The 26,884-nt window shown below is 60.8% G+C and overlaps 1 protein-coding gene across 1 annotated transcript in view; it reads right to left on the bottom strand.

Moving 5' to 3' along the window:
• The window catches only part of FAM178B (family with sequence similarity 178 member B), a gene marked incomplete at its 5' end in the record, with an annotated part of 47,915 nt that extends 21,327 nt beyond the window's left edge, over positions 1 to 26,588 (bottom strand). Inside the window, 6 exons of the mRNA XM_084900982.1 lie at positions 5,315 to 5,402; positions 16,634 to 16,731; positions 16,914 to 17,090; positions 17,338 to 17,431; positions 22,866 to 22,980; positions 26,492 to 26,588. Coding sequence (XP_084757108.1) covers positions 5,315 to 5,402; positions 16,634 to 16,731; positions 16,914 to 17,090; positions 17,338 to 17,431; positions 22,866 to 22,980; positions 26,492 to 26,588 — 669 coding nt within the window. The remainder of the gene's footprint in view (positions 1 to 5,314; positions 5,403 to 16,633; positions 16,732 to 16,913; positions 17,091 to 17,337; positions 17,432 to 22,865; positions 22,981 to 26,491) is intronic.
• Between the last annotated feature and the right edge of the window lie 296 nt (positions 26,589 to 26,884).

Below are 26,884 nucleotides of genomic sequence, written 5' to 3'. Positions count from 1 at the left end.
TCCCAGCCCTCTGCTCCAGCCACAGCGGCGTCTGGCTTTTCTCCAGCCTAAGAGGCCTTTGCCTGCCCCAGTGCCTTTGCACTTGCTGTCCTCCTTCCCCCAAACCTGCTCGATTCCCTCGGGTCTGTGCTCAAATGTCCCTGTTCATCCTTATAAAGCAGCACCCTCCCACCACTCCTCCTCCTCCTTCTCGGCTTCATTTTCCTCCTCAGCACGAACACAGCCTGGCATGCCAAGTACGTGCTTCTTCCCTGATCCCCCTGAACCATGAGTTTCATGAGGGAGGGACTGAGTGTGCGCAGGGCTGTGTCTGCAGTGACCTGAGAGCACACTGACCCCTGAGGCCGAAACCCCGCTGCTTCTGGGATAGTCCAGGAGGCAGCTGGACCCTGAGGCTCTCCTGGAAAGTGCACGCTTTGGGGTAGTTGCGTCTGACCACCTACAGAAGTCCTGACCCTCACTTTCAGTTGTCCAGCACCTGCTCCCGCTCCCAGGCCGCAGCCCGCAGCCTGACTCGGGGAGCCAAGCAATGCAGGCAGCAGACACTTCAGCCGGCAGTGCTCCGAGGGCCTCTGCACAGCACTCGTCCCAGCTCGCTCCTCCACATCAGCCCTCAGCCCGTGCACCCCCATTCCTGGGGAATCGGTTGATGAGGTTCACCAAGCACTTGTGCATTAAGGAGGACAAGGAAGGGATGGCCCTTGTCCTCTGACCTGCCACTCAGGACTAAAGCTCAAGGGACCAGCAGGCACCTGCAGCCGGAAGTGGCAGGTGTGGACCGGGCTGTCCCCACAGTGCGAGCCAAGGAGGGGCTGGGGAAGGGCAGATGGCTCATGCGGGTCAAGGGCAGGACTCTGGGCTCCAATCCCAGATCACGGCTTTGCTGCTGAGTGACCCCGAGAAGTTCCCTAACTCACCTGCCTCGGTTTCCCCATCTGTAAAAGATGGGCGATGAACCGATCCTTACACTGGGGCTGCTGTGAGAAAGAGGCAAGCTTAAGATGGTCCCTGGGACACGGTCCAGGTGGGAGGTGATGGGGAAAAGGAAGACGTGTCCGCGCACAGAGCTGTGTGTGGAGGCGCTGAGCTGGCCCCGGGCGGCTGAGAGGAATAGGAAGGAGAAGTCAGAGGAGAAGTCGGGAGGGAGCAGGGGGCTGAGTGTGGGCAGCTGTGGGCTGAAATGGCTTTGAAGGTGTGTTTCACGAGGATCCGTCTGACTAGCCAGACTGGAAAGGGGAGTGCCTGCAGCCGGCACCAGGGAGGAGGCCGTGGCAGCGGGCCTGGCTCCGAGATGGGGAAACACACGGAGGCCGCGGGCAAGCCTGAGCTGGTCCTGCTCCCCCAGCCACCAGGCGCCTGGCACGGCCTGGCACAGCTGTGCTGCCCGCTGCAGACTTCTCTGGCAGCACAAGCACGGGCCAGCCTCCAGGGTTGGCTCAGGACACCGCTAGGAGCCTGCTCACTGCTCCGCCCCTGCTCACACCCTCTCTTGAGGGTGGCTCCCCTGCAGAGCCCGCAGGCCTCCCACCATATACTGGCTCTTGTCAATAAAATCCAAGCAAAACAGCCCTGGCCGGTGTGGATCAGTGGTTAGAGTGTCAGCTGTGGATTCAATTCTCGTAAAGGACATGTACCTCGGTTGCAGGCATGATCCTCAGCCCTGGTCAGGGCCTGTGTGGGAGGCAACCAATCTACATGTCTCTCTCACATCGATATTTCTCTCTGTCTCTCCCCCTCCCTTTCCATACCTCCCACTCTCTCTAAAAACCAATGGGAAAATATCCATTAACAACAACAAAAAGCAAAAAAAATCCCAAACCTTGAACTGATGCTGACATTGGAGTCACCTCTGACTTTTTAGTCACTGCCAAATGCTACCCCGACCGGCCCCCCACCGCACGCAGCCAGTCCTGCTCTCCTTGACCTTGACTCTGCTGGCACTGCTCTGTTCTCCGTGGGGCTCGGTGACCTCTCTAGAGCCCTCTGGGATCATGCAGTCTCATCCCCAACCGTCCCTGCTGCATCTCTGCCCACCCTGTCCCTACCCCTTGGCACCCCCACCACACTGTCTGGTCCCTCTGCTCCCCACAGAGATGTCCTGTCATCAGCTGTCACTTCTGTGAAGTGACCCCTGTTCAGGCCACTCCCTCACCCAACCTCCCAAGGTCTCTGTCTGGAGAACATTCCCCTGCACATGTACCAGCAACTCACTGCCACAAGTGTACCCACAGTGTGCAACCACAGTGTGTACCCGCAGTGTGTACCTGCAGTGTGCACCTGCAGTGTACATCACAGCATGCACCCACAGCGTGCACCCGCAGTGCACCCGCAGTGTACATCACAGTGTACACCCACAGTGTGCACCTATAGTATATCCACATTATACACCCAGTGTGTATCCACAGTGTGAACCCCAGTGTACACCTACAGTGTGCACCCTCAGTGTACACCCAATGTGTACCCACAGCATGCACCCATAGTGTGCACCCACAGTGTACACCCACAGTGTGCATGTATAGTATATCCACATTATATACCCAGTGTGCATCCCAGTGTACACCCGCAGTGCATACTTGCAGTGTGCATCCACAGTCTGAACACCAGTATACACCTGCAGTGTGCACCCACAGTGTACACCCACAGTGTGCACCCACAGTATGCACCCACAGTGTGAACTCACAGTGTGAACCCATAGAGTACACCCAGTGTGCACCCACAGTATGCACCCACAGTGTACACCTACAGTGTACACCCACAGTGTGAACCCACAGTGTGAACCCATAGTGTACACCCAGTGTGCACCCACAGTGTGCACCCAAAGTGTACACCCACAGTGTGCATCCATAGTGCACACCCAGTGTACACCCACAGCATGCACCCACAGTGTACACCCATAGCGTACACCCATAGCGTGCACCCACAGCGTGCACCCGCAGCGTGCACCCGCAGCGTGCACCCGCAGTGTGCACCTGCAACGTGCACCCACAGTGTGCACTTGCAGTGTGCATGCACAGTGTATACCCACAGTGTGCACTTGCAGTGTACACCCACAGTGTGCATGCACAGTATGCACCCACAGTGTACACCCACAGTGTGCACCCACAGTATGTACCCACAGTGTGCACCCACAGTGTGCACTTGCAGTGTACACCCACGGTGTGCACCCGCAGTGTGCACCCACAGTGTGCACTTGCAGTGTACACCCAAAGTGTACACCCACAGTGTGTACCCGCAGTGTGCACCCACAGTGTGCACTTGCAGCGTGCATGCACAGTGTATACCCACAGTGTGCACCCACAGTGTGCACTTGCAGTGTGCATGCACAGTGTGCACCCACAGTGTGCACTTGCAGTGTGCATGCACAGTGTGCACCCACAGTGTGCACTTGCAGTGTACACCCAAAGTGTACACCCACAGTGTGTACCCGCAGTGTGCATGCACAGTGTGCACTTGCAGTGTGCACCCACAGTGTGCACCCGCAGTGTGCACCCACAGTGTGCACTTGCAGTGTGCATGCACAGTGTGCACCCAGTGTGCACCCGCAGTGTGCACCCACAGTGTGCACTTGCAGTGTGCATGCACAGTGTATACCCACAGTGTGCACCCACAGTGTGCACCCACAGTGTGCACTTGCAGTGTGCATGCACAGTGTATACCCACAGTGTGCACCCACAGTGTGCACCCATAGTTTGCACTTGCAGTGTGCATGCACAGTGTATACCCACAAGTGTGAACCCACAGTGTGCACCCGCAGTGTGCACCCACAAGTGTGTACCGAGCTCTTTTGTGGCCAGCACTGTGCTAGGCACCAAAGGGCAGCAGGAAGCAGCAGCCATTTGGTCTGTGTGCTACTGTGTGTGTACATGTGTGTGTACATAAAGGAGCTGCTGGGGTGTGTGCATGTGTATAGACCCTGAACAAACATGAAAATATCAGAAGGTGAACCCAGGAGTAATTGAAAGACAGGGTGACCATGCCAGGGTACTTGGGTTTGGTGGTCCAGAAAGACCTCTTCAGCCAGAATTGGAATGATAAGAAGCTCCAGCTACACCAATCCTAGGGCAGTGGTCGGCAAACTGCGACTCTTTGGCCCCTTGAGTGTGGCTCTTCCACAAAATACCACGGGCTGGGTGAGTCTATTTTAAAGAAGTGGCATTAGAAGAAGTTTAAGTTTAAAAACTTTGGCTCTCAAAAGAAATTTCCATCGTTGTACTGTTGGTATTTGGCTCTGTTGACTAATGAATTTGCCGACCACTTTTCTACGGGAAGAGCTTCTAAGGCAAAGGGGACAGCTAAGGCAAAAGCCAAGCGGGGCCTGCTCTGACAAGCCAACCCTGGTCCCCGTGCTGAGCTCTGTCCCTGCACGGCAGGCTCAGCACCCCGTCCGCCCTGCCCGGATGTGCCGAACAGCCTCTGCACTCTGGGTAAGGGGTTGCCCCTCAGTGGGCGGGCCTGTCCTGCCTGTCTCCCGGCTGCGCTGGAGGGCTGGGCTGTGCCCACACTCTGGGTGAGCGGGGGGCTCTTGGGAGGGTGAGCGCCTTCTCAGCCTCCCTGCCACAGCCCGGCTGGCGCGGGCCCAGCTGCCCAGGGGCCCTCAGGGATGTTCTCTGAGCTGCAAGGAGGTTGTATCAGCTTTTTGGAGAGCAGAGGACAAGACTGCCTCCCACAGCCCTCAGGATGCCTGACGCTGGCACAGAGGTCACTGAAAGGGAGCAGTTTCAGGTGCACAGCATTTGTTTTCCACGTATAAAGAGCGATAGAAGGGCCCTGGCGGGTGTGTGCAGGAGGCAGCTGATGGGTGTTGTTCTTGCTCTCTCCCTTTCTGCTCCTCTCTCTCTAAAAAGTGGAATATATATATATATATATATATACACACACACACACACACACACACACCTTCTTTAAAAAAATAAAATGGCATCACCAGGGGCTGCAGGAGGAGGGTGGGGAGTAGTGTTTACAGGTGGCTTCTGTTTGGGAAGATGGAGGTTCTGGAGACGGCTGGTGGGGACAGCCTCACGGCACCCTGAACGTACGTGTGGCCACCGAACTGGACACTTTAAAATGGCTAAAAGTGGTAAGTTTATATTATCTAAAATTTACCACAATTTTAACTAAAAGTAACACACACTCCCTGCTCCCCACTCTAGCACATAGCAAGCAGGCTTACACAAGTAACTGCCCAATGCGGGGATGTGAGTAAAACATTCGAATAACCGCCGGGAAAAGCACGGGCCGCCGGCCAAGGGGAGAGCTGCTGGCTCGCCCACAGGCTTCCCAGGCCGGGCAGACACACCCGGCGGGCCGCACTCACCTGGGCCTCCTCTCTCCAGAGCAGCGGTGCCTCCTGCTGGCCCAGCATCCGGGCCATGACCACGAGGCTCAGCTGGCTTCGGAGCTGCCTGTGGGAGGAGGGAGGGAGCATCAGACAGGAGCCGTGCGGACATCCACGGAGGTGGGGGAGGGGGGCGGACACCCACCGCAGAGATGGACAGGGCGAGCCGCTCTGTCTGGAGTATGTGGGCTTTCTCATTGATTTATTTTAGAGGTAATCAGCCACCCATGATGGGAAAGGTAAAAAACAAGCAAACAGAAAAATTAAAGCAAGTGGGAATTTCAGAGGCTAGCACAGTGTTTTCCTCCTGTTGGTTCTCTTGCTCTGTGCTCACACTTACTGTGGACACACACACAGGGCGTGGCCAATCCCCTTGACCAGGCCTCGCCTGTTCCCGCCTCTCAGCCCGTGCAGGGCCGGGGCAGGCGGCCGCCTGGCGCAGCAGCCACAGTTGCTGTTGTTGGTCACTCAGCACCCAGTGCCTTTCCCTGGGAGAGCCCCCTCCCCGCCAGCCCGCACCTGGGCTCCCGGGGTGGGCGAGCGGGCAGGCCTGGCCCACACAGTCCCCGGGGGCGAGCCGCTGGGCGGGCGGGGTCGTGGCCGGACAGCGGGGCACGTGCCTTGCCAGCAGGGCCGCTATTTGGCAGAGGCGATCCCACAGCGGCTGGTGCCTCTGCCTCCCTGTGGGCGCGCCTGAAGGAAGCGGCAGACCGGATGGAGCGAGCCCTGACGGCACCCAGCACCGCCTGCCCAAGCCTCCGGCCCCGGCCGTGCACCCGCGGGCAGCTGGGTGGCTGTGTGAGCCAATGAAGTCCCATCTGCTTGAGTCATTTTGAGCTGGCTTCTGAGTCTAGCACCAAACGGCCATGATTCACTCATGATGGGGCTGCCATCTCCTCCCTTTATTACTTTTTTTATTTTTATTTTTTAAAATATATTTTATTGATTTTTTTACAGAGAGGAAGGGAGAGAGAAGATAGTTAGAAACATTGATGAGAGAGAGACATCGATCAGCTGCCTTTTGCACACCGCCTACTGGGGATGTGCCCGCAACCAGGGTACATGCCCTTGACGGGAATCGAACGTGGGACCTTTCAGTCCGCAGGCCCAACGCTCTATCCACTGAGCCAAACCGGTTTCGGCCATCTCCTCCCGTTAGGGGTGAAGACCTCTGATGTGAATTTAAGATGCTAATGGCTGGGCTCTGATTTCCAGAGTCCTGAGGGCTGGAGTGAGCCAAAGCGAAGGGAGGGAAGTGGAGACCAGACGGGGGAGAGGTGATGGGAAGGGGTCCAGGGCCCTGTCCCCACTCCTGCCACAGCCTCCACAGGAGGTTACATCTCCCGTGCGTCCCCACACCTATGGCCCCCTCAGCAGCAGACGGCAGCCCCTGGCCGCAGCGCCTACTTCCTGCGGAAAGCCACCGCCAGGAAGCAGGGAGTCCGGAGCTGAGGAGACGCTGGCTGGAAGCACTCCTTAGGGAACCACCTTCGGTGACGCTCTGGGGGGACCCGCAGTATGGACGACAGTTCAGGAGCGAAAGGAGGGAGCGGACGTGGGGGCAGCAGGCTGAGGGCAACACGCTGCCCTCGGGAAGGACTCGGGGAGCTGAGCTGAGCCTCCTGCACCCTCCACCCCATGCCCAAGGCTGCCCAGGCCCCATGGTGCTGGGGACTGCGGCCTGGGCCGGTTGGCATCTGATCCAGGGCTCATTTATTTTCTTCCCTAGCACTTAGTCTAGAAAGTCCGAGGAATCAACAAAGCCAGGCTCTTGATTAAACAAAGAAAAAAGGCAGCAGCCGGCGGCACTGCTCCCACCAGGATGAGCATGAGGAGGGAAGGCCCAGTGCCAGGAGGGCGTGGGCAGAGGGCTCGCACACAGCTGGTGGGAACGGTCTGGAAGATCTACGGAAGCGGTCCGCATGCCCACCTCGTGGCCCGCAGCGCTGTCCTGGCACCACGCACAGAGAGGAGGAAGGCAGAGGCGGCCCCACGGTGGGCGAAAGACCCTACAACCAACCCTGCCCGGGCGACCGCAGCCGCCTGCTGGCTCTCCCAGCTGCGCTCACGACCCCTCAGGGCCGGGGGCAAGGCCAGACACAGAGGAACAGCCCTGCGGGCAGCGCGGGCAGAGCCGCGGCCAGCTGTGCCAGGGCTGCAGTTCGATCCGTCAGGGCACGTGTAAGAATCAAACAATGAACATGTGAATAAGAGGAACAAATCCACATTTCTTACTCTTTCTCCCTTCCTCTCTCTAAACTTCAATCAATAAAAAATTAAAAATAATATATGTATGATTTCATTTGTAGAAAGAACAAAAATGGGCAAGTACCAGCTAGCTATTGGAAGTGGGGATACTGGTGACACATGGTGGGGCAGGTTCTACTCATGTTTCATTTCTTTTCTTTTTAAATTTTTTTTTTTATTGATTTCAGAGAGGAAGGGAGAGGGAGAGATAGAAACATCAATGATGAGAGAGAATCCTTCATCAGCTGCCCCCTGCACACCCCCCACTGGGGATCAAGCCCACAACCCAGGCATGTGCCCTAACTGGGAATCGAACTGTGACCTCCGGGTTCATAGGTCAATGCTCAATCACTGAGCCACACTGGCTAGGCATGGTTCATTTCTTGATCTGGGTACTAGTTCCACATGCTCAATTTGTGGAAATCTGTTGAGCCAGACACTGACGGTCTGTGTTCTGTTCATATGTTTTAGCTCCATAAAATAATTACTTACAGGAGGAATCCAGCTGGGGGAGGAGAGAGGATTGCCAGATTTGGCCAATAAAAATATAGGGTGCCCAGTTATTTTTGAATTTCTTATAGATAAACAAAGAGTGTTTTTAAATATACTTTATTGATTTTGTACAGAGAGGAAGGGAGAGAGATAGAGAGTTAGAAACATCGATGAGAGAGAGTCATCAATCAGCTGCCTCTTGCACATTCCCTACTGGGGATATGCCTGCAACCAAGGTACATGCCCTTGACCGGAATCAAACCCGGGACCTTTCAGTCCCCAAGCCGATGCTCTATCCATTGAGCCAAACCGGTTTCGGCCAAAGAGTGTTTTTAGCAGGTGGCTCAGTGGTCCAGCGTGCCATATTTGCATGATAAACGGCAACTCTGGGAAGGCCTGGCCACTCCCATCCCTTCTTGCCGGGAAGATGTGGCATTAACCAGTGAGAGGTCGTCTGGCCTGGCTCCTGTCAGCCCTGACCTTCTCCGCAGAGGGCCGTGGGCTCCCACCTCACCTCCCTGTCCTGGGCTGCACCGGGCACCGGGCACCGGAGCCCTCATCCTGGTCCCCCACCCAGCTGGGCACCTCTCAGCCCAGGCCCCCCACACTGTTGGGTACCCCTCATCCCGGGTCCGGACACGGCCCTGCCCCCCTCAGCCCCACCCTTCAGCCCTCCCTGGCTCTGGCCCATACACGCCTGCGTGGCTTCCCTTCAGCGAGCCAGGCCCGGCTCTGCAGCTGCTCGCAGCCCCAGCAGCTGGCGCGGACACAGTGGGAGGTAAATGGCCCCTCTGAGCTGCTGCTCAGAGCAACGTGCAGCCAGTCAGAAGTCCTGCATCTGGGCGCCGTAATCCAGCCAGGACTGCGAGGAGCTCCTTGGCAGGGGCAGGCGGGAGGGCCCGGGGTGGGTGCGGGCCGGCGGCGAAGCAGAGCCGGGTGGGTCCAGAGGGAAGAGGCGGTGGGTGGGTCAGGACAGGGCTGCTGTCCAGAAATGAAGAAAAGCTCAGAAAAAAGCACTGAGGGGGTGAACGGTTACAAAGAAACCCACATCTGAGAGCGTGCTCCCCCTCGCCGCCTGCCTTTTATCCCAGGCTCCCCCTGCCTGGTAAACCGTCCCCGGCGCTCGCGGCTCCCACAGGGAGAGGGGACGGGACCCCTTTCTAATTTTAGACGGCGAAGTCACTCTGCAGAGGAGGAAAAGCTAAGATGCACCCTAAGCACCCCCGCTGCAGGGGGCAGGCGGAGGCCTGGCTGAGGACGGCCCGGCTCCTCCCCCTGGAACTGGCACCAGGCGGACAAAGGAGGACGCAAAAGCCACTGGCGGGCCCAGCCACTGTCATATAAGGCAAGGCTCCAGCCCAGGCTCGCAGCCCGCCCCCCCTGCCCGCCGCTCCCGGGCCGCCCGAAGACCAGGACCTGGAGTAGCTCAGAGGAGCCCCAGTGCCGGGGAATGTGGGAATGATTTTTCCAAACAGCCGGCAGAGCGGGACGTGGACGCACCCTCAGCTCCTTCAAGGGGCAGCGCAGCCGCACCCTGCAGGGAAGGCAGGACGGCCACCGAGGCAACGCAGTCCCCGGTGCCCGCTTCCCTCCTCCAGGAACCGGCCCGCGAGGCCGAACTACCCTAAAAGGCCACTGGGCAGCGGGCCAAAGGCGTGAGCCGCCTTTTCCACGTCTCCAGGCGGCTCAGGAAGCAGCAGCAGCAGCGGGCCTGTTCCGAGTGGAAATGCCGCCCAACACCCTGCCTCGGGGTGTCTGCCCCCTCCCTCTCACCCACCTGCCCAAGCCCTTCATGTGGCTCCCTCCGTGCATGAGCGGGCACTGCCCAGGCACAGAGCCAGGGCCTGGGCTCGGTCTGCGGGCATCCACACGCAGGCTGCGGCACCGACTGTGAGCACAGCGGGGACGGGAAGGGACGGCAGGCAGGGTACAGCCAGCCACAGGCCCGTTCATGAACTGCCGTGTGGCACCTCGAAGGACCACCCTCTTCAATGGAGATGAAACCATGCGCGCTGCCGCTCTCCACTGAGCACGGGGGTGAGCTCTGTTCTGTGCACGGTCCAGCGCACAGGCCACCTGCCGGGCGGGGCAGGAGTGTGGGGGGAGGGTCTCTGCAGGTGCCTGTTCTGTGCACGTCCCAATAGTGCAGACCCACCTGCCGGGCAGGGGCGGGGAGTGAGGGGGTCTCTGCAGGTGCAGCCGTGGAGGCTGGGCTCCTGGGAGCAGGCGCCGTCTCTCCCGGAATGTGCTGGTGGCCAACAGCGGCCCCTGTGAGGAGCATCGCGGCCCCTTCAGCGGGTCCTCCCTGACGCGCTTTATCACTAAGTGGAGAGGTTGCTGCTCTTTAGGAAATAGAGATCATGTGGACAGTTGCAAGACAACGTCCTTCCTGTTTGGTATAACCCTGGGCTTAGAAAACACCTGAACATCACCCGTCTGCCATCTGCCCGCCATCCACTCGCGCGGCCCCCACAGGCTGGAGGAGGTGGCAGTGCTGCCGCCAGCTTCTCCTCGCCCTCCGGGCGGGCCCTCCCAGGGCGCCGCGGCAGGGGGGCGCCAGGGCAGAGGCCCCGATGCCGTGCAGTAACGGAGTGAGCGCAAAGGCTTTCGCACACATCTCGCCGTCAAATCCCCCTTCCTGCGTCTTCCTAACTGTGCAGCTGGCTCTCTTTCCTCCCAGCCCGGCACCAGGGTGTGTTGAGATCTTCCTTTTGCTGTCAGTTGAATTCATGCCACGTGTGAATCTGACTATTGCTCCCCTGATGGCCTTGTCCGAGATGCTGGGCCGCCTGTCACGCTGGTGGTGAAGACGCAGGCTGGTGGCCACAGCCGCCCGGGCAGACCCATGGACAGCAGTGCCGTCCAATGAGGAGCCCGTCCAGCTTACCTCCCTCAGCCCTGTGTCCTCTCCGCGTCCACAAGCAGCAACGACGGCTCTGCCCAACGCCCCGGAAGAACCAAGGTCTCCGAGCACTTCCTGGCTGCCTGGCTCCGGGAATCCTGGGCTGTGTGCTCACAGCAAGGCGGGCGAGGGCGGAGAGCACCTCTGTCCCCAGGCCCCGCTCCCCCCCTCAGGGCACCATCTGCCCCTCACAGGACTGACGCCACGTCCCCCCACTGGAGGGGACCTCACCTCCTCCACACAGCCACCTCTGCCTACGCCCCGTCCTGAGCCTCAAGTGCCCGCGGCCAACATGTGAGTCCGGGTGAAACGTTATGCCCCAGACAGACGACAGATGCAGAAGAGGGGTCTGTGGTGCTTTTCCCTCCATCAGTGTGAACGCTCACATCAGCCCAAACAGCACGCCGCTCCGAGACAGCGGCACACCCTCCGGCCCTGGTTTCCCGCACAGCATTACCGCCGCCCCCCGTGTGGCCTACTCGTCCGCTTCTGAACCTTCCTCCCATCTCCCATCTTCCTTCCTTCCTTTTCTCCTTTTTTTTTAGAGAGAGAAGGGGAGAGGGATAGACACAAACATCGATGAGAGAGAGACACTGATTGGCTGCCTCCTGCACGTCCCCTACTGGGGTCGAGCCCACAGCCTGGCACATGCTCTGACCAGGAACTGAACTGGCAACTCCTGGTGCATGGCAACGCCCGACCACTGAGCCTCCCTGCTGGGCCGTAGTCAGTTGTATCACAGGATCTCCTAGCCCAGTGGTCAGCAAACTGCAGCTCTTCAGCCACATTCGGCTCTTTTGCTCCTTTGCTCTTACACGAAGTACCACGTGCGGGCGAGCACATCCAGAGCAATTGAAACTTCGTGGCCCATGCACAGAGGTTTGTTTTCGGTTCTCAAAAGACATTTCAATCGTTGTACTGTTGATTTTGGGCTCTGTTGACTAATGAGTTTGCCAACTACTGTCCTAGCCCACATGTAATCTTTGTTTTTGGAGCCTGATACTAAAAGATCACCTCTCTCCAGTTTTTGAGTTCTGCCCTCCAGAAGCGCCGCTCCCCCGCATGCTCACCGCTCCCCCGCGCCACGCTCCTCTCGGCAGGCTCCAGCCACGGGGTCTGCCCAGGGCGCCGGCCACAGAGGCTGTGGCAGGAGGTTTCGGAGGAGGAGACGCTTGCTCAGAGCCTCGTCTTGAGGGTGAGGAAGTGTTTACCAGACAACGGGGAGGAGCGGGGAAGAGGCTTCTCTCAGAGCGGGGGCGCTGGCTGGGGGCTTGGCTGGTTGGACCATGTCCCAGTGTCTTGGGGTTGGGGGTCTGATCCGGGTGGGCACATACAAGAACCAACCAATGAATGTATAGGTAGGCGGAGCAGCAAATCCATGTTCCTCTTTCTCTCCCCCCTTCCTCTTTAAAAAACTTTTTTTTTTAAAGAAGAGAGAACAGCCAAAACCGGCTTGGCTCAGTGGTAGAGCGTCGGTCTGCGGACTGAAGGGGCCCAGGTTCGATTCTGGTCAAGGGCATGTACCTTGGTTGTAGGCACATCCCCAGTCGGGGTTGTGCAGGAGGCAGCTGATCGATGTTTCTCTCTCATCAATGTTTCTAGCTCTCTATCTCTCTCCCTTCCTCTCTGTAAAAAACCAATAAAATATATTTAAAAAAAGAAGAAGAGAGAACAGATGTCAAAAAGCTTAGAGACGATGCTTGTGGTTTTGGTGGCCGCAAAGATTTAGGACGTGGCTGGAGCGTGGCAGCCTGAGGGGGTGGGGGCGGAGGAGGGAGAAGGTGAACTGGGAGAGGCCCAGAGGCCCTCATATGTGAGGCGGCTGTTTAACTTCATCCACAGGACCGAAGCCTCGGGGGTGGTAAGCATGAGTGACACGGCGGATGTGCGTGACGGTCACACTGCGGGACAGAGCGAGTCCCTGGCAGAAGGCCCGGCTGGTAGCTGAGCCGGAGCGGTGGCAGCCACGGTAGGATGACAAGGAGGACGCGGATTGCCCAGCGTGGGGATGGGGGGCCTGGCGGGACAGAAGGTGCCTGCACCGCCAGGCTTCAGGTGGTGGGCAGGTGCTAACGCCACCAGGGGCCGTGGGCGCTGGGAGGGGTGGCCCTCCTGGGCAGGAGGAGACTGCTTCACGCACGCGCAGCTGGGAAGGCTGCCCGCACAGGGAAGCCTGGCCGCAGCTGTCGCCTTGGCAGCCCTGCCTGTGCTGGCGCCGAAGCCGTGAGGGAATGGGTGGTCGCAGGTCAGGACCACCCTGGGGGAGAGAAGGAAGCAGGCTGGGCCAAGGGGGAGCCAGGCTGCGATGCTCATGGCAAAGCTGACCCCAAAGGAGCCCTGGGGCTGGCGAGGTCCTTCAGAGACACGGGAGTGGGGCCTTTGTACCCATCACCAGGCGGCTCCCGAGGGAGGGCCCAGCCCCGGGGAAAGTGACAGCTTCCGCAGAGACACCCCTGGGGTGGGCTGGGGAGGCAGCAAGACTCCGGCAGCCGGGCTGGGCGTCCGAGTTCCCCACCAGACAGAAAGCACAGGGCCCGGCCAGAAGGCCCTGGACATGCCCGCTGCAGGAAGCGGCCTGGGGCAGAATTCTGACGCACAGCAGGCTGGAGGGCAATCAGTGACGGACTGACGGACTGACCGACTGGAGAAGGGATGCGGACAGGGAGGGATCAGGAGGGGTCTGTGGAGTAGGGAAGAGGCTGGACGAGACACTGTTCAAGAGAAAGAGCCATCAGGTCACTGGTGACAGCCGCCGAGGAGAGGCTGGTGCCGGCGGGTACGTCTTGTCCACTTCTGGCTCGTCAGTCACTCGGACCACCTCCCTACACACCCCCCCCCCCCGGACGTGAGCCCGCCCCTGCAGCCACGCCCCTCACTCCGCTCCGGGCTGGTTTCCTTTGCTTCACCTCCCAGCTCCAGCATGGCCCCCTGACCTCCAACATGACCTTCGCCTTTGCTTCTTGTTCCTCCAAATGTTGAACCCTTCTGAAATACTGAGGGCATTTTTACACGTTGGCTGCCTCGTTCTAGAATGTTCTGAATGTCTTCCCCGGTGGGAACCCCCTACAACACTCTGAGCTCTGAGGAATCCAGCAGGTGTCCAGCTCAGACAAGAAGCAAGAGGAAGCGGGGAGGAAAGATGCAGCAGGAGGTGGAGGACGGGGGTGGAGACTCACGAGGGCAACGCTTTGCTGAGGAGGGAAAAGCCAGCAGAGAATAAACGCTGAAGGCAGAGGAGTAAGTCTGCTTCATCAGCCAGCTCCCCGCCGGGCTCAGGACCGGCTGCTCCAGGCAGAAAGGGCTGTGTGAGAGGACCCCGGGGCTCTGGAGTCCGAGGGAGGTGAGAAACGGGGCTTGAAAACAGTGGGGAGCCCAGGGCGCGGGCAGGGAGAGCAGGAAGGTCCCGGGGCGGAGTGGGCGGCTGCTTCCTGGGCTCCGTGCACAGCAGCACCTGCCCGGTGCCCGCCGGCTCCCAGGAGGTGACACGGCTCTGTGCAGGGAGCACGAGGGCTTTCCCGCAGCTCAGGAAGGATGCCCAGCGCCGAGGAACAGCAGGCCCTTCCCTTAAAGACAGAGCCCAAAGCGCATGCCTCTCCGTCCCAGGCAGAGGAGGGAGGCCCGCCTGGCCGCACGGGTTCACGGTGCTCAGGAGACAGGCCCCTCCACCACGGTCCAGGCGGGGACCTGCAGGGAGCGAGCTCCGAGGGGCAGGGGAGGGAACATGCGGACAAATGCCAGGAGCGTTTGGCATTTGGTAGGTCAGGAGGAAGCGAAGACACTCAGGTCTGGAGGCCGGAGGAGGCAGCGCGTGGGGAGGATGGCCAGCTGCGGTCTCTGTGAGGAGGCGACGTTTTGGCGGAGACCAGAGGGATGTGAAAGTGTGATCCCTGCCAGCGTGGGGGCGGGCTGTGCCGGAAAGAGGGGACACTGGACGGAAGTCCCCGTGTGCCCAGGGGCAGCGAGGGCGCGCAGCGGCGGGGCCGCATCCCCAGGCCTCACAGGCGTCTTGGCAGGACCCCCCCCCCCGGCCTGACGCGGAGCCTCGGGGGATTGAGACGGGGAAGTGACTCACTCTTTGGTGGTGGTTCCTTTACCGCTGGATGTCCTGTGTGATAACTATTACGTTAACACACACACGCGCACAGGAAGCAGGGATACCGTCAGAACCAGAACCAGAAACAGATCTGGGATCTGTTTCCCGAGGATCCGGGCAGGAGAGGGGGGAGAGCAGGAGAGGGCGGACGGAGTCACCAAGGCCATAGGAACGTCTGCTGAGATGGAACAAGGTGTGTGGAGCCAGTCTCTACTTCTGTATACGTTCAAAATGTCCCGGAGCAAAACCTTAGAAAAATCATTAAATAGCTCGGCCGTGTGACACTCGGTGTGAGTGTCGACCTGTGAACCAGGAGGTCATGGCTCAGTTCCCGGTCAGGGCACATGCCCAGGAGTGGACTCCATCCCTGGTGGGGGGCCTGCCAGAGGCAGCAAATCAATGAGTCCTATCATTGATGTTTCTATTTCTCTCTTCCTCTCTGAAACCAATATAAATATATAAAAAAGAACTATGAATAAGTGTGCAAAGTTCATATACATGGGAAGCCACTGGAGGGGTATCCAGGGCCTGATCATACGTCCGTCCACTAGGGAACACTGCAGCTGTGTTCCTCCTGAGTGTGCACGTGCATGTACACATGTATGTGTATGTATGTATGTATATGTACAGGATGCATGTACAGCCCAGTTCTTTGAAATATGGAGCAAAAACTCCCCTTTCAGGACCGTAGGGAGGCCTCCTCTCCTTCGGCCAGAGCTGGAGGAAGGAGATGAGCCGCCATCTCAGGACTGCACTGGGCTCAGGTGGTCAGGCCCCGCTAGGTCCGGGGACATGAAGCTGAGTTAGAGCTCCACGTTCCCAGCAGCCCCCGGGAAGGAGCTGCAGGGGCTGGCCCGGTGGGGGCGCCCTGAAGGCTGAGGCCCTCCCGAGGGGGACCCCAGGCCAGGCCAGGTTACAAGGGCGGGCAGGGGTGTCGTTCTAGGCGGGAGGAGCTGCAAGCGGACCAGCCAGGAGCGCAGCGGGGCTGGGGAGGGCCTGCTGAGGGAAGGGCACTGCGCCCGAGACTGCGGCCATCGGCCATCGTGACAGAAGGAAGCAGCGAGGCGAGGGGGGCCAGGTCTAGCGGGGGCGCATCTCCCCGTGGCTGAGCTTGCTCCGGCTCAGCAGTGGGGGGCGCTATTCTCGGGCGGATGCGGCATGGCTGGGAAGGGACCTGTCCCCGGAGGGCCCAGCCCCACACGGGAACACAGATCACCTGGGCAGAGCCCACTGCAGTGCCAGCCAGCAAACGATAAACCGAGCGTGAGAGGCGGGTGGGAGGGCAGAGACCAGAAGGAACCCTTCACCAACGGGAGGGATTCAGAGGAGGGCGGGGCCCCCAGTCACCGCTAACTGTGCGAGACAATTGCTTTGCTAATCAAACCACAGTAAGGAGATTCGCTTTCCCCTCTGTAATGAACTCATTAGTGAGTGCTGTTTTTAGTCCTTTCCCCGGGGTGTCAGAGGCCGTGAGGGTGGGAGGTTTGCTGAGACTGGCGGGATGGCTCTGGATCCCCCACCCACCGGCAGGGCCGGCTGAGTCAGAGGGAGGCGCTGCACCCACCTGCTGCGGGAGGTCACGTCCGGGAAGAACTGCACGACGGCCAGCAGGTTGTGGTGGTGGTCGGACACCGAGCTCAGGGCGCGGCACAGCTGCTGGAGCTGTGGGGAAGCCAGCACCGAGGGCGAGGGAGGGCAGAGGGTCAGAGGACCAGCACGGAGGCAGGGACAGGAGGGAGGGCCCCTGGCATCGCCATGACCTCGTGACCTCCGAGCACGCCACCCCCTCTGGGGCGTGAGGGGCACCGGGGGCCGGAGAGGAGGGCGGGCTGGGCAGGGCGTACCTTCCCCGGCCACTCGCGGACGTTCTGCAGGAGCAGGAGCAGCAGCTGCTGCAGGTCGGCGTTGGGCAGCAGGCGCAGCCGCACGTCCAGGCCGGCTCTGCACAGCAGCTCCATCAGGTCCAGGAGGTCTCCGTCAGGGCTGGCGCTGGGCTGCGCCTGGGCACACAGCGTCAGGAACTGGGGAGCAGAGAACACGACGGCATGAGGGCCTTCCTGGGCGACAGGGCACAGGAGGGGTCGCATGTGAGCACCTTGTTGCGTTGGGGAGGAGCCGGGATAAGCAGGGAGGCGAGTGCAGGCCCCACGGGCCTCAGTGGCAGGTGGTGGCGTGGAGGGTGCCCGGCCTGTGGGTGCTGGGTGGCACTCCCGGGGCTGGCCTGTGGGGCGGGCCAGGATGGGGCATGGAGGCAGCCATGTGACTCACCTTATAGATGTAGCTCAGGCTGATGTCCAAGGCGGTCTCCTGGCGAGTGTCCTGCAGCTCACGCCAGCCCGGGCTGGCCTCACTGGCAAGCGCTCTAAGGCAGAGACAAAGGGAAGGGAATGGGGATGGGCACCAGGGGGAACTGAGGCGGAGGGCCGCACTTGCTCACGAACACAAAGCCCAGAGCCCATCCGCTCGGCCGGGACCTGCTGTGCCAGTCGCTACTGCTGTGAACAGACTCCCCAGACACGAAGGCAGGACGACGTTTATTATCTCACACAGGTCCTGGGGGCAGGAAGAGAAGCAACTCAGCTCGGTGGTTGGGGCTCAGGGTCTCTCAGGAGGGTGTCCCCCAGACGCTGGGGGGCGGGCTGCTGTGGTCACAGGCCTGGCTGGGCAGGCGGAGCTCCTGAGCTCTCTCACGGTCAGCAGGCAGCCTGCTTCCTCTGGACGAGGCTGCAGCCTGTCACACCTGGCTTGGAGTGAAGTGACGGCCAGCCTGTGGACACGGGGTCAGCCTGCGGCTCCACTCCGGCCAGGCCTCCAGCTGCAGCTTCCTGGGGCTTGGGCAGCAGAAAGCCGTGCCCCACGGCCCCACAGCCGTCCTCAGAGGCGTTTTCTCTGTCCATCCAGGCGTGGAGACGTGTGCTCCGGACACAGAGCTGCACCTCCAGTCAGTAAGGCAGGTGACCATCAGAGCAGGAGCGAGGAAAACCCTCCCAGGGGCACACTGTCAGGCGGGCGCTGGAGCCCAGCACGGCCCCTGCCCCGAGGGCGGGAGCCCAGGGACAGTCAGAGGCCAGGGCCATAGCAAACGGTCCAGGACTAGAGTCACACTCAGGGCGGCAGGTGCCTTCTCCCTGCGGCCAAGTGTGTCCTTATGAGGTCCAAGAAGTGAGGCGAGTTTATGCCCCTGTCTCACCCACGTTCCCCCCGTGCGGCCCAGCCTGGGGCTGCCGGCCTCGCTGGACGAAGGCGCCGATGACAGCGCTGCCGACCCCGCCCTGCTCCCCCCGCGCTCCGGGGAGGCCTCTGCTCTCCCTACGTGGCATTGGCACTGCTTCTATGGCAAGAAGGAGACCCAGTCTAGGCAACATCGGTGCCAACATCCTCGCTGGGGCGCGGGCGAGGGCTGGGTCCCGTGGATCAGGGCAGGGAGGGGGCGGCATTTACACTGGGAAACGGGCTGGGCTGTCAGTCCGAGGGGATCAGCGGGAGCAGCCTGAGCTCACAGCCGGCAAGTGGGGGGCTTCCAGACTCCCAGAAGGGGGCGTCAGAGTGCGCATGCTGCCTCTGTGGAGGGCGGGCTTTCACACAGCGTGGTGCCCAGGCAGGTGGAGTGCAGCACCTGGTGACACCGAGGGGGACGTGGCTGTGACAGAGCCCACTCCTCCCAGGAGGGAGCCAGCCCCCCAGGGAGAGGGACAGCCCCCCCCCAGGGAGAGGGACAGCCCCCCAGGGACAGCCCCCCCCAGTGAGAGGGACAGCCCCCCAGGGAGAGGGACAGCCCCCCCCGGGAGAGGGACAGCCCCCCCCAGGGAGAGGGACGGCCCCCCAGGGAGAGGGACGGCCCCCCAGGGAGAGAGACGGCCCCCCAGGGAGAGGGACAGCCCCCCAGGGAGAGGGACAGCCCCCCACCCCCAGGGAGAGGGACGGCCCCCCAGGGAGAGGGACGGCCCCCCAGGAAGAGGGACAGCCCCCCAGGGAGAGGGACGGCCCCCCAGGGAGAGGGACGGCCCCCCAGGGAGAGGGACGGCCCCCCAGGGAGAGGAACAGCCCCCCCCTGTGAGAGGGACGGCCCCCCAGGGAGAGGGATGGCCCCCCAGGGAGAGGGACGGCCCCCCAGGGAGAGGGACAGCCCCCCAGGGAGAGGGACAGCCCCCCCCAGTGAGAGGGACAGCCCCCCCCAGGGAGAGGGACGGCCCCCCAGGGAGAGGGACGGCCCCCCAGGGAGAGGGACGGCCCCCCAGGGAGAGGGACGGCCCCCCAGGGAGAGGGATAGACCCCCCCAGGGAGAGGGACGGCCCCCCAGGGAGAGGGACAGCCCCCCCAGTGAGAGGGACGGCCCCCCAGGGAGAGGGACGGCCCCCCAGGGAGAGGGACAGACCCCCCGGGGAGAGGGACAGCCCCCCCCAGGGAGAGGGACGGCCCCCCAGGGAGAGGGACAGCCCCCCAGGGAGAGGGACGGCCCCCCAGGGAGAGGGACAGACCCCCCCAGGGAGAGGGACGGCCTCCTGGAAAGTACTCCGCCTCCCTGTGACCTCTCCTGGGGAGCAACAGGTAGAGCGGGGTCCTCCCCTCCCTCTGAAGAGCCACCTGACTGAAACGTGGCGTCTGACGGCTGTGCTGGGAGGTCCGGGGCCTCCACGTGCTCCCGCGGGCACCACGAGCACAGGGTCGGCCCGGCCCCTCCCGCAGGGCTGAGGGCCCACGGGAGTCCATGCGAAGCAGCCCGTCCGGGCCGCCTTCCTCCGGCGAGGTTCGGGCTCACGGCCCCCGAGCAGCACCAGGAGCTGGGTCTGGGTCACAGTGACCCACGGAGTCTTTCTTTTTTGGAAAGAATTATAAATGTCTCAGGTCATCTGGAGAGCCAGCCCCATTTTGTTTTTCCCAAGAGCTGATAAACAACAGTTACTGTCTGCAGGGCTGCGGCTTCTCAGCAGAAGGAGGGTAAGTGGGATACTGCCCCCCACACCCCAGAGCTGCTGTAGGGCGAGGAGGCCCCTGGCCTGCGGGGCCCTTTCAGTGGACAGTTGTCCTCTCATGTCCTCTCCCAGGCCACGTGGGGGCGGCCAGCCCGGGCCGGCTGCAGGCCTCCTGGCCCGGAGGCAGGCCTGTGTCCGCGCAGGGCTCCCGGCTTTGTCTCCGGAAGCGGCCCCGGAGGCCCAGCCGGGTCCCCGCGGCCCTCCCTCTCCTCCCAGGTGGACTCAGGAGCCCGTGACTCAGTGCCTCTGAGGCCGGGGCTCTCGTTCAGCGCCACACTGGCCCCTCCTTCCCCGCTCCACACCCCAAGGCCCTCCCGACGCCTCTCCGCCCTCCTCTGTCCCATCTTGGCCAGAGGGCGATTGCAAGAGGCGGACAGCAGACCTTCCACGTGCCCCCGCAGGGGCCATGTCTTTCCGAGAGGACATCGCGGGCGTCCCGGGGATGCTGACGGTGTGAGGAAATCTGAGAGTAAGAGCAGATGGCAGAGGCGAGTTCTCACGGCGGCGGGAAAGGCAGCCAAGCCGCGGCCGGCACACGCCCAGCCCTGCTTCCAGCCGTGGGTCACGGGCCCTGGGGTGCCCGCAGGAGACCCAGCGTCCGCTCTGCCCGAGATGGGCGTCCCTGAAGCCGGCAGAGAAGAGCGGTTCCTGGTGCGGACCCAGCTGGCCGGCGGGCCTGCTCTGAGCCGGGTCAGGAGAAGAGGAGGAGGCGGTGGGAGAAGGTGGCCGGCCCTCTGGGGCTCCTGTGACCCGTGTATCCGCGAAGGATGCCATGCCCTTGCTGGAGGAGATGCTGGAACCTGCTTCCTGAGCCCCAACTCCCCCAACACGACATGTCATCTTCCCACCGCGACCCCCAGCGCCTCCCCAAGCACAGCAGCCAGCCAGCTCCCCCGGTACCCGCCCCCCGCCCCCCAAAACACCTGAGCACCCTCGCCCCCGCCCCCGCGGCCACAGGGGGCGTCCAGGCCGTCTGCTCCTCTGAGGAGGCTGTGTCAGGCAGATACGCCTCCCAGGTCTCGTACGGCTCTTACGGCCCAGGGACAGGGAGCCCCGTGGCCACCGCCTGCTCCTTGGCGCCAGCTCTAACTGCTCTGGGGAAACGGCGCCAGCCGCAAGCCCAAGGTGCGGGCCAGGGAAGGAGCCGGGCTGTCACGCGGCTCTGGTGGCTCCTGGGCCTGGTCTGAGGACCACCGGGCTCGCCCGCCTCCTGCACAGGCTGACCGCACCTGGTAAGGACGTCTGTGTGCTGGGCCTGTTCCCGGGAATCTGGGGACACGTCTAAAGGGCCACAGTTCCAGGCCCGCTGCCTGCCTCCCCGGCCTCCCAGCACAGGGGTTTGTCCTGAAGCATCCGCGCAGGAAGCCACGGGGGGGGGGGGGGGGGGGGGCATGGCTCTGAGCGCAGAGTGACTGAGTGTCATGTCTCCAGCCAGGCTCTCTGAGCCCACAGCACCCCCACTTCTGATGCGTGCTGTTTTCTGAGGGCTGTTCTCTCCTGACTCATCCTGGGGGTGGGGTGGCGGTGGCTCTGGGCTGGGAAGAGGCTGGGGCGAGTGGGGGCTGAGCGCAGGCGGGCACGCGCAGGCAGTCCCGGCAGAGCCGTGTGGGCTGGTGGCAGATGATCACTGATCACGGCCGTGGAAGCGATTCTTCAGGAAGCGTGGGCCTTCTCTGCGATGGACATCGGTCCCAGCACCTTCCGGGGTGAGGGGCTGTCCGCGGGAGGGCTCCCATGGAACAGCTGCTCAGGGTTCTGCACACTCTGTTGTATCTCAAACCAACATATTTGAGAGATGTTGAATGAATTTTCCAGAAAGAGGTTAGGTGGGCCATAACCTGTACGGCTTTCACAGCCCAGGTCTCGTCACTGTCCATCCAACTGAAGGGTGTTGTATGGCTTTGCCCAAAGGGCAGGGACCCCGGCCCAGTGCACAGAGGGCACCGCACACAGGGGAGCATGGTGGAGTCCCGAGCTACTGTGCCCTGCTGACCACCAGGGTGAGCCCCCGGAGGCTGGGGATGGACTGAAGAGGCTGGGCGTGTCTTGGGAGAGCGGGGGCTCTGATCAGGAAGGGGCAGAAGAGATGCCAACCAAAGCAGCAAGCCGCGTGGGCCTGTTCTCTCTGTACCGCCAGGGCTGGGAGCCTGGTCGTTCACGCATGAGGCTCTCGGGGACTCGTGTGGGGCTGTCGAGTGATTCCCTCAGGCTCCGCTTCCCCGAGTTTAGTAACTTTTTTTTTTTAGTAACTTTTAAAAAATATATTTTTATTGATTTCACACAGGAAGGAGGAGAGAGAAACATCAATGATGAGAATCATTGATTGGCTGCCTCCTGCACACCCCACACTGGGGATCAAGCCCACAACCCGGGCATGTGTCCTGACCAGGAATCAAACTGTGACCTCCTAGTTCATAGGTTGATGCTCAACCACTGAGCCATGCTGCCCAGGCTAGTAACTTTTTATTTAAAAAAATGCATATAATTTTATATAAAAAGTCAGAAGAAATCTTTCTTTTTCTAGCTTATAAATGCTTACTGAGCTGAGGATCATTCCACAAATAATGAAATCGATAACTTTGTGCAATGAATGGTTGTGTTTCGTTTATAGAATAGGATATACTTTAGATTAATATTTCCCAGCATGGATATATTTTTAGAAGAATGCTTCTTTGTGAGGTACTACTTTGTTTTGTTTCTCGACATTTGTACTGAGGCGTAACTGGCATGGAAGAACCTGGTCCTACTCAGCGTACACATCTCAATGGGTCTGAACCGAGGCCCGTGCCAGCGAGGGAGGACGGGGGGAGGGACTGCACTCACCTCCTGCCGCGTGGAAAGGGCCCCTGCGGGCACAGAGCAGGGCTGTGGGTGCCCAGGCCGCAGACCACCTCCATGACCTCTTGCGTTGAGGGGCACCACATGTGCACGTCCTCATCTGCGGGGCCAGAGGGAGGCAGGGGTTAGAGCAGCGGAGGAAGACAGGGGTGGGGAGGCCAGGCTGGCCAGAGGGGACCAGCTTCTGCATCCTGCGGCACAGGCACCCGCTGGTGAAATACAGCACCTGTGGTTCTCAGACACTCGTTGGGGTTCTGGGAAGCTGGCCCTTCATTCTCTGACCTTCAAGCCATGGCCGCCTGACCGTCTCTGGCAGGCAGCCCGCAGGGCACTGAGCCACTCAGAGCGGAGCCAGACGGTGAGCCGTGACCCAGAGCCTCAAAACAAAACACCCATCTCAGCGCCCCGGCTCTGCCACACCGGGCCTGGCCCTGGCGCCGGGTCTCCCAGGCCCCATCCTGCCCCTGGCTTCTCAGCAAGCGGGGCTGGGAGCACCATCTTCTCTTGACCAGTTTACAAAACATGAGTGATAATCTGGCCCCATCCACAGAGGGGAAAACCTGACAGACTCAGTGTTAGACTCCGGGGCCAGGACGATGGGCCAGATACAGACGGTCCCAGGCAGAAAGCCCCGGATGCGCAGCAAGCGGCAAAACTGGGAGACAGGAGCCCTGCCCCGGCAGCCTGTCCCCCCCGGCATAGCACTGGCCCGGTCTGGACCCGGACTTTCGTGTCGCTGGTCAGGCAGTTTGAGCCCCTGGCTTTTTCCTCCCTGAAGATAACATCTAGGCCTCAGTTGTGTTTTATTTTTTAAAATATATTTTTTATTGATTTCAGAGAGGAAAGGAGAGGGAAAGATAGAAATATCAATGGGAAAGGGCATATGTAGGGAGGGATTTGGGATGGGAATGGGGGGATGAGGACAATTATGTGATACCATAATCAATAAAAAAAAAATCAATGAGAGAATCATTGATCGGCTGCCTCCTGCACGCCTTCCACTGGGGACAGAGCCAACCTGGGCTTGTGCCCTTGACTAGAATCGAACCCCGGACCTTCAGTCCACAGGCTGATGCCTTATCTGCTGAGCCAAAACGGCCAGGGCTCAGCTGTATTTTCGCTCCAGGCCTAGGAAAGCAGCAAGGCACTCAGGACACTGAGCCCCTCGGAACTGAGCCGGATGCGAGCCTGCCTCAGAAAACGGCCGTCTCAGCGCTGTGGCTGCCTCGGGACCAGCTGCAGTGGCCAATGGCCCGGCCCTGGCGCTGACCCACCGTGGAGACCACGGCCTGAAGAGCACGGGAAAGCTGATGGATGTGCTCTGAGACCCTCCGAGATCTCCCCGAGACAATACACTCAGGACAAAGGACCAGCGTGCGCTCTCCCTCCAAGGAGCACGCTCGGCCCTTCCCCCACAGACCCCACCCTCTAAGGGACCCCACAAGACTCGCAACCAGGGGAGCAATGGACAGTGGCAGCTCGTCCCGGGCTGACCCCCTAACCTGTCTCCAAGGCCCTTTTCTCTGTGCAGCCCTTCCCTTTGGATAGTCCAACTCCATCCCCTTCCCTTAAATAAATTCAGTTTTCTTTCATCACCGTCTGAGACGGCTGTTTTTCCTGACTCTAACTTTTCACTCAGGGCTTTTGCTTTTGTCAGACTATTTAAGGACATTTCCAGAAACAGGAGAACAGAAAAATAAAAACCGTGTGGCCAGGCATGTTTCCTAATGATGAAATGCTACAATGTCCTCTCTGCACATGACCGCTCCCCCTCTCCCCCATCCCCAAGGAGACACAGTGAGGAAGAGAAAGGAAGGGAGGGAGGGAGAGAGGGCATCCTAAACCAATCTGACGAAGTAGTGCATGGCTAAGAGCGCAACTGACAAGTCACAAAATAAACCGGCCGCGTCAGAACACAAATGCAGAATTTGACAGTGAATGAGGTGTTGGATCAAGAACCTGGAACAGGGCCCTAGCCGGTCTGGCTCAGTGGGTAGAGCATGATCCTGCGGACCAAAGTGTCCCGGGTTCGATTCCAGTCAAGGGCATGTACCTCTGTTATAAGCTCCTCAGCTGGGGCTCATGCAGGAGGCAACCAATCGATGTGTTTCTCTCAGTCAATATTTCTCTCTGTCTTTCCCTCTCTTTCCCTCTCCCTAAAATTAACGGAAAAATACCCTCAGGTGAGGATTAACAAACAAACAAACAAACAAACAGAAAAAGAAAGAACCTGGAGGCGAGGCTGGGCGTTAGCAGGCGTGTGCCAACCTTGCCGTCAGAGGGCGGATGTGCCACCTCCCTGCGCCCGCGTGTGTGGGGGACTGTGCCCGGCGCTAAGGCTATAAGGTGACCCTGTGAGAACCTGACCTCAGGGAGCCCGCAGTCCAGGAGGGAGAGGCCAGGTGGGCACATGAACACCGAGCATGTTCACGCAGAAACAAAGGTGAAAAGCACAGTGCCTGCTCAGAGGAGGAGACCTGCTGTCAGAGAGAGGAGGGCGAGGAGCACGCACAGGCAGGGGAAAGGAGCCACGGAAACGACAAGACAGAGAAGCATGACAGGGCCCGAGGCAGTGACCAAGCGGCCTGGACTCATTGCCGTTTCGGCCACAGAGCCAGCGCCGGCGGAGTGGCGGGCAGGGGTGAGTCCCATCCAAGGACGGGGCTTCGGCCGCATCGGGTGTCTCTCTCAGAAAGCGTATACGGGCCCAGGCTCACCCAGCAAGTAACTGGACTCCTGGAGGGGGAAAAACTTGCCTTGTTTGTGTCTCTCCCTCCCAGGCGGCTTAACAAGTGAGAGTGTAATGATACCCCTCGTCCCTCACAACCAGCTGGAAGAATGGAGTCTGCAAAACAATGCGGCTCGGCGGGGAGAGCCTGCACCGCCCGGACGCGCTCCTGCGTGCTCCCTGTGTGGGCGGCGCTGAGCTTTCCGGGGAGGGGAAGGCCAGATGGAAAGAGAATCAGCGAGGGCGAGGCCAGCTGGGCCAGAACAGCCTGCCAGAGTGTCAGACCCAGCGGGAGCCGTGCGGGGCCGACACCCTTCCACTGAGGCCCCACATCTACCCATCTCCCCAGCACAGCCCGGGGGGGGGGGGGGGGGGGCACCAGCCTCAAGCCTGGAGCCTGCACTGCCCGGCGGTTACTGCCCAGGCGGCGTGGCCCCGGCGCAGGTGTCGGCCGTGTCAGAGAGCGGGCCCCGGGCTGCTGGGATAAATGTCATCCAGCCCGGAAGCTGGCTCAGGACGACAGGCCCCAGAGAGCCCGTAATTAACGGCCTGTAAGTAGGCCACGGCTCAGCGTTTCCTGAGCAGCCTGTCGCGCGGGCGCGGGTGCTCCGGAGAGCTGGCTCCGGAGAAAACCCGGGCACGGAGCTCCGGCTCCATCTCCCCGTCTCCACGCCCACGGAGCCTCCCGGCTGAGCCTCCTCCAGCAGCAGCCCCACAGCTGCCTCTGCTGAGAGGGGAGGGTGTGGAGGCGTCCGGTCCCTGTTGGTGGCTCTCCTGGGACGGAGCGGAGGACGGAGCGGATGCTGGAAGGCAGGCAGGGCAGGGAAGCATCAGGCCTAACCATGACTTTCCCATCTGCGCCTCCGGCAGTGCTTCACGTCACCCACGTTCTCCGGCCTGTGTGCTGGGCTGGGAGCCACACGTCCCGGGACGGAGGGCGCCACTGCCTCAGCCTCCAGGGGGGCTGCTCCCGACGCCATCGCGGCCTGTCATCATACCGAGCCCCAGTCCGGAGTGGGGGCCTCCACACTGAGGGGAGGTTAAACCCACCTGCCTGCCCGCCCAGCTCCAATCGTTTAGCTCCCTCAGCACTTTCCTAGTTACATTTAAACTCATTTCCATTTCACTGATTCAGCCTGAGTCATTTAAAGTCTATTCACTCAACAAACAGTAAGTGAGCACTGAATGCTGGGAGAGTCAGACACACGTGCGTGTGTGCGCGTGTGTGCGCGTGTCCTGGTCTCCCAGAGCTGATGAGTGGGTAGGGATAGAGTGC

The sequence above is a fragment of the Pipistrellus hanaki genome (genome assembly GCF_964339955.1).
Source record: "Pipistrellus hanaki genome assembly, chromosome: 12".
NCBI lineage: Eukaryota > Metazoa > Chordata > Mammalia > Chiroptera > Vespertilionidae > Pipistrellus > Pipistrellus hanaki.
Note: the sequence above shows the minus strand (reverse complement) of the source record. Positions and strands in the feature narration are given on the sequence as shown.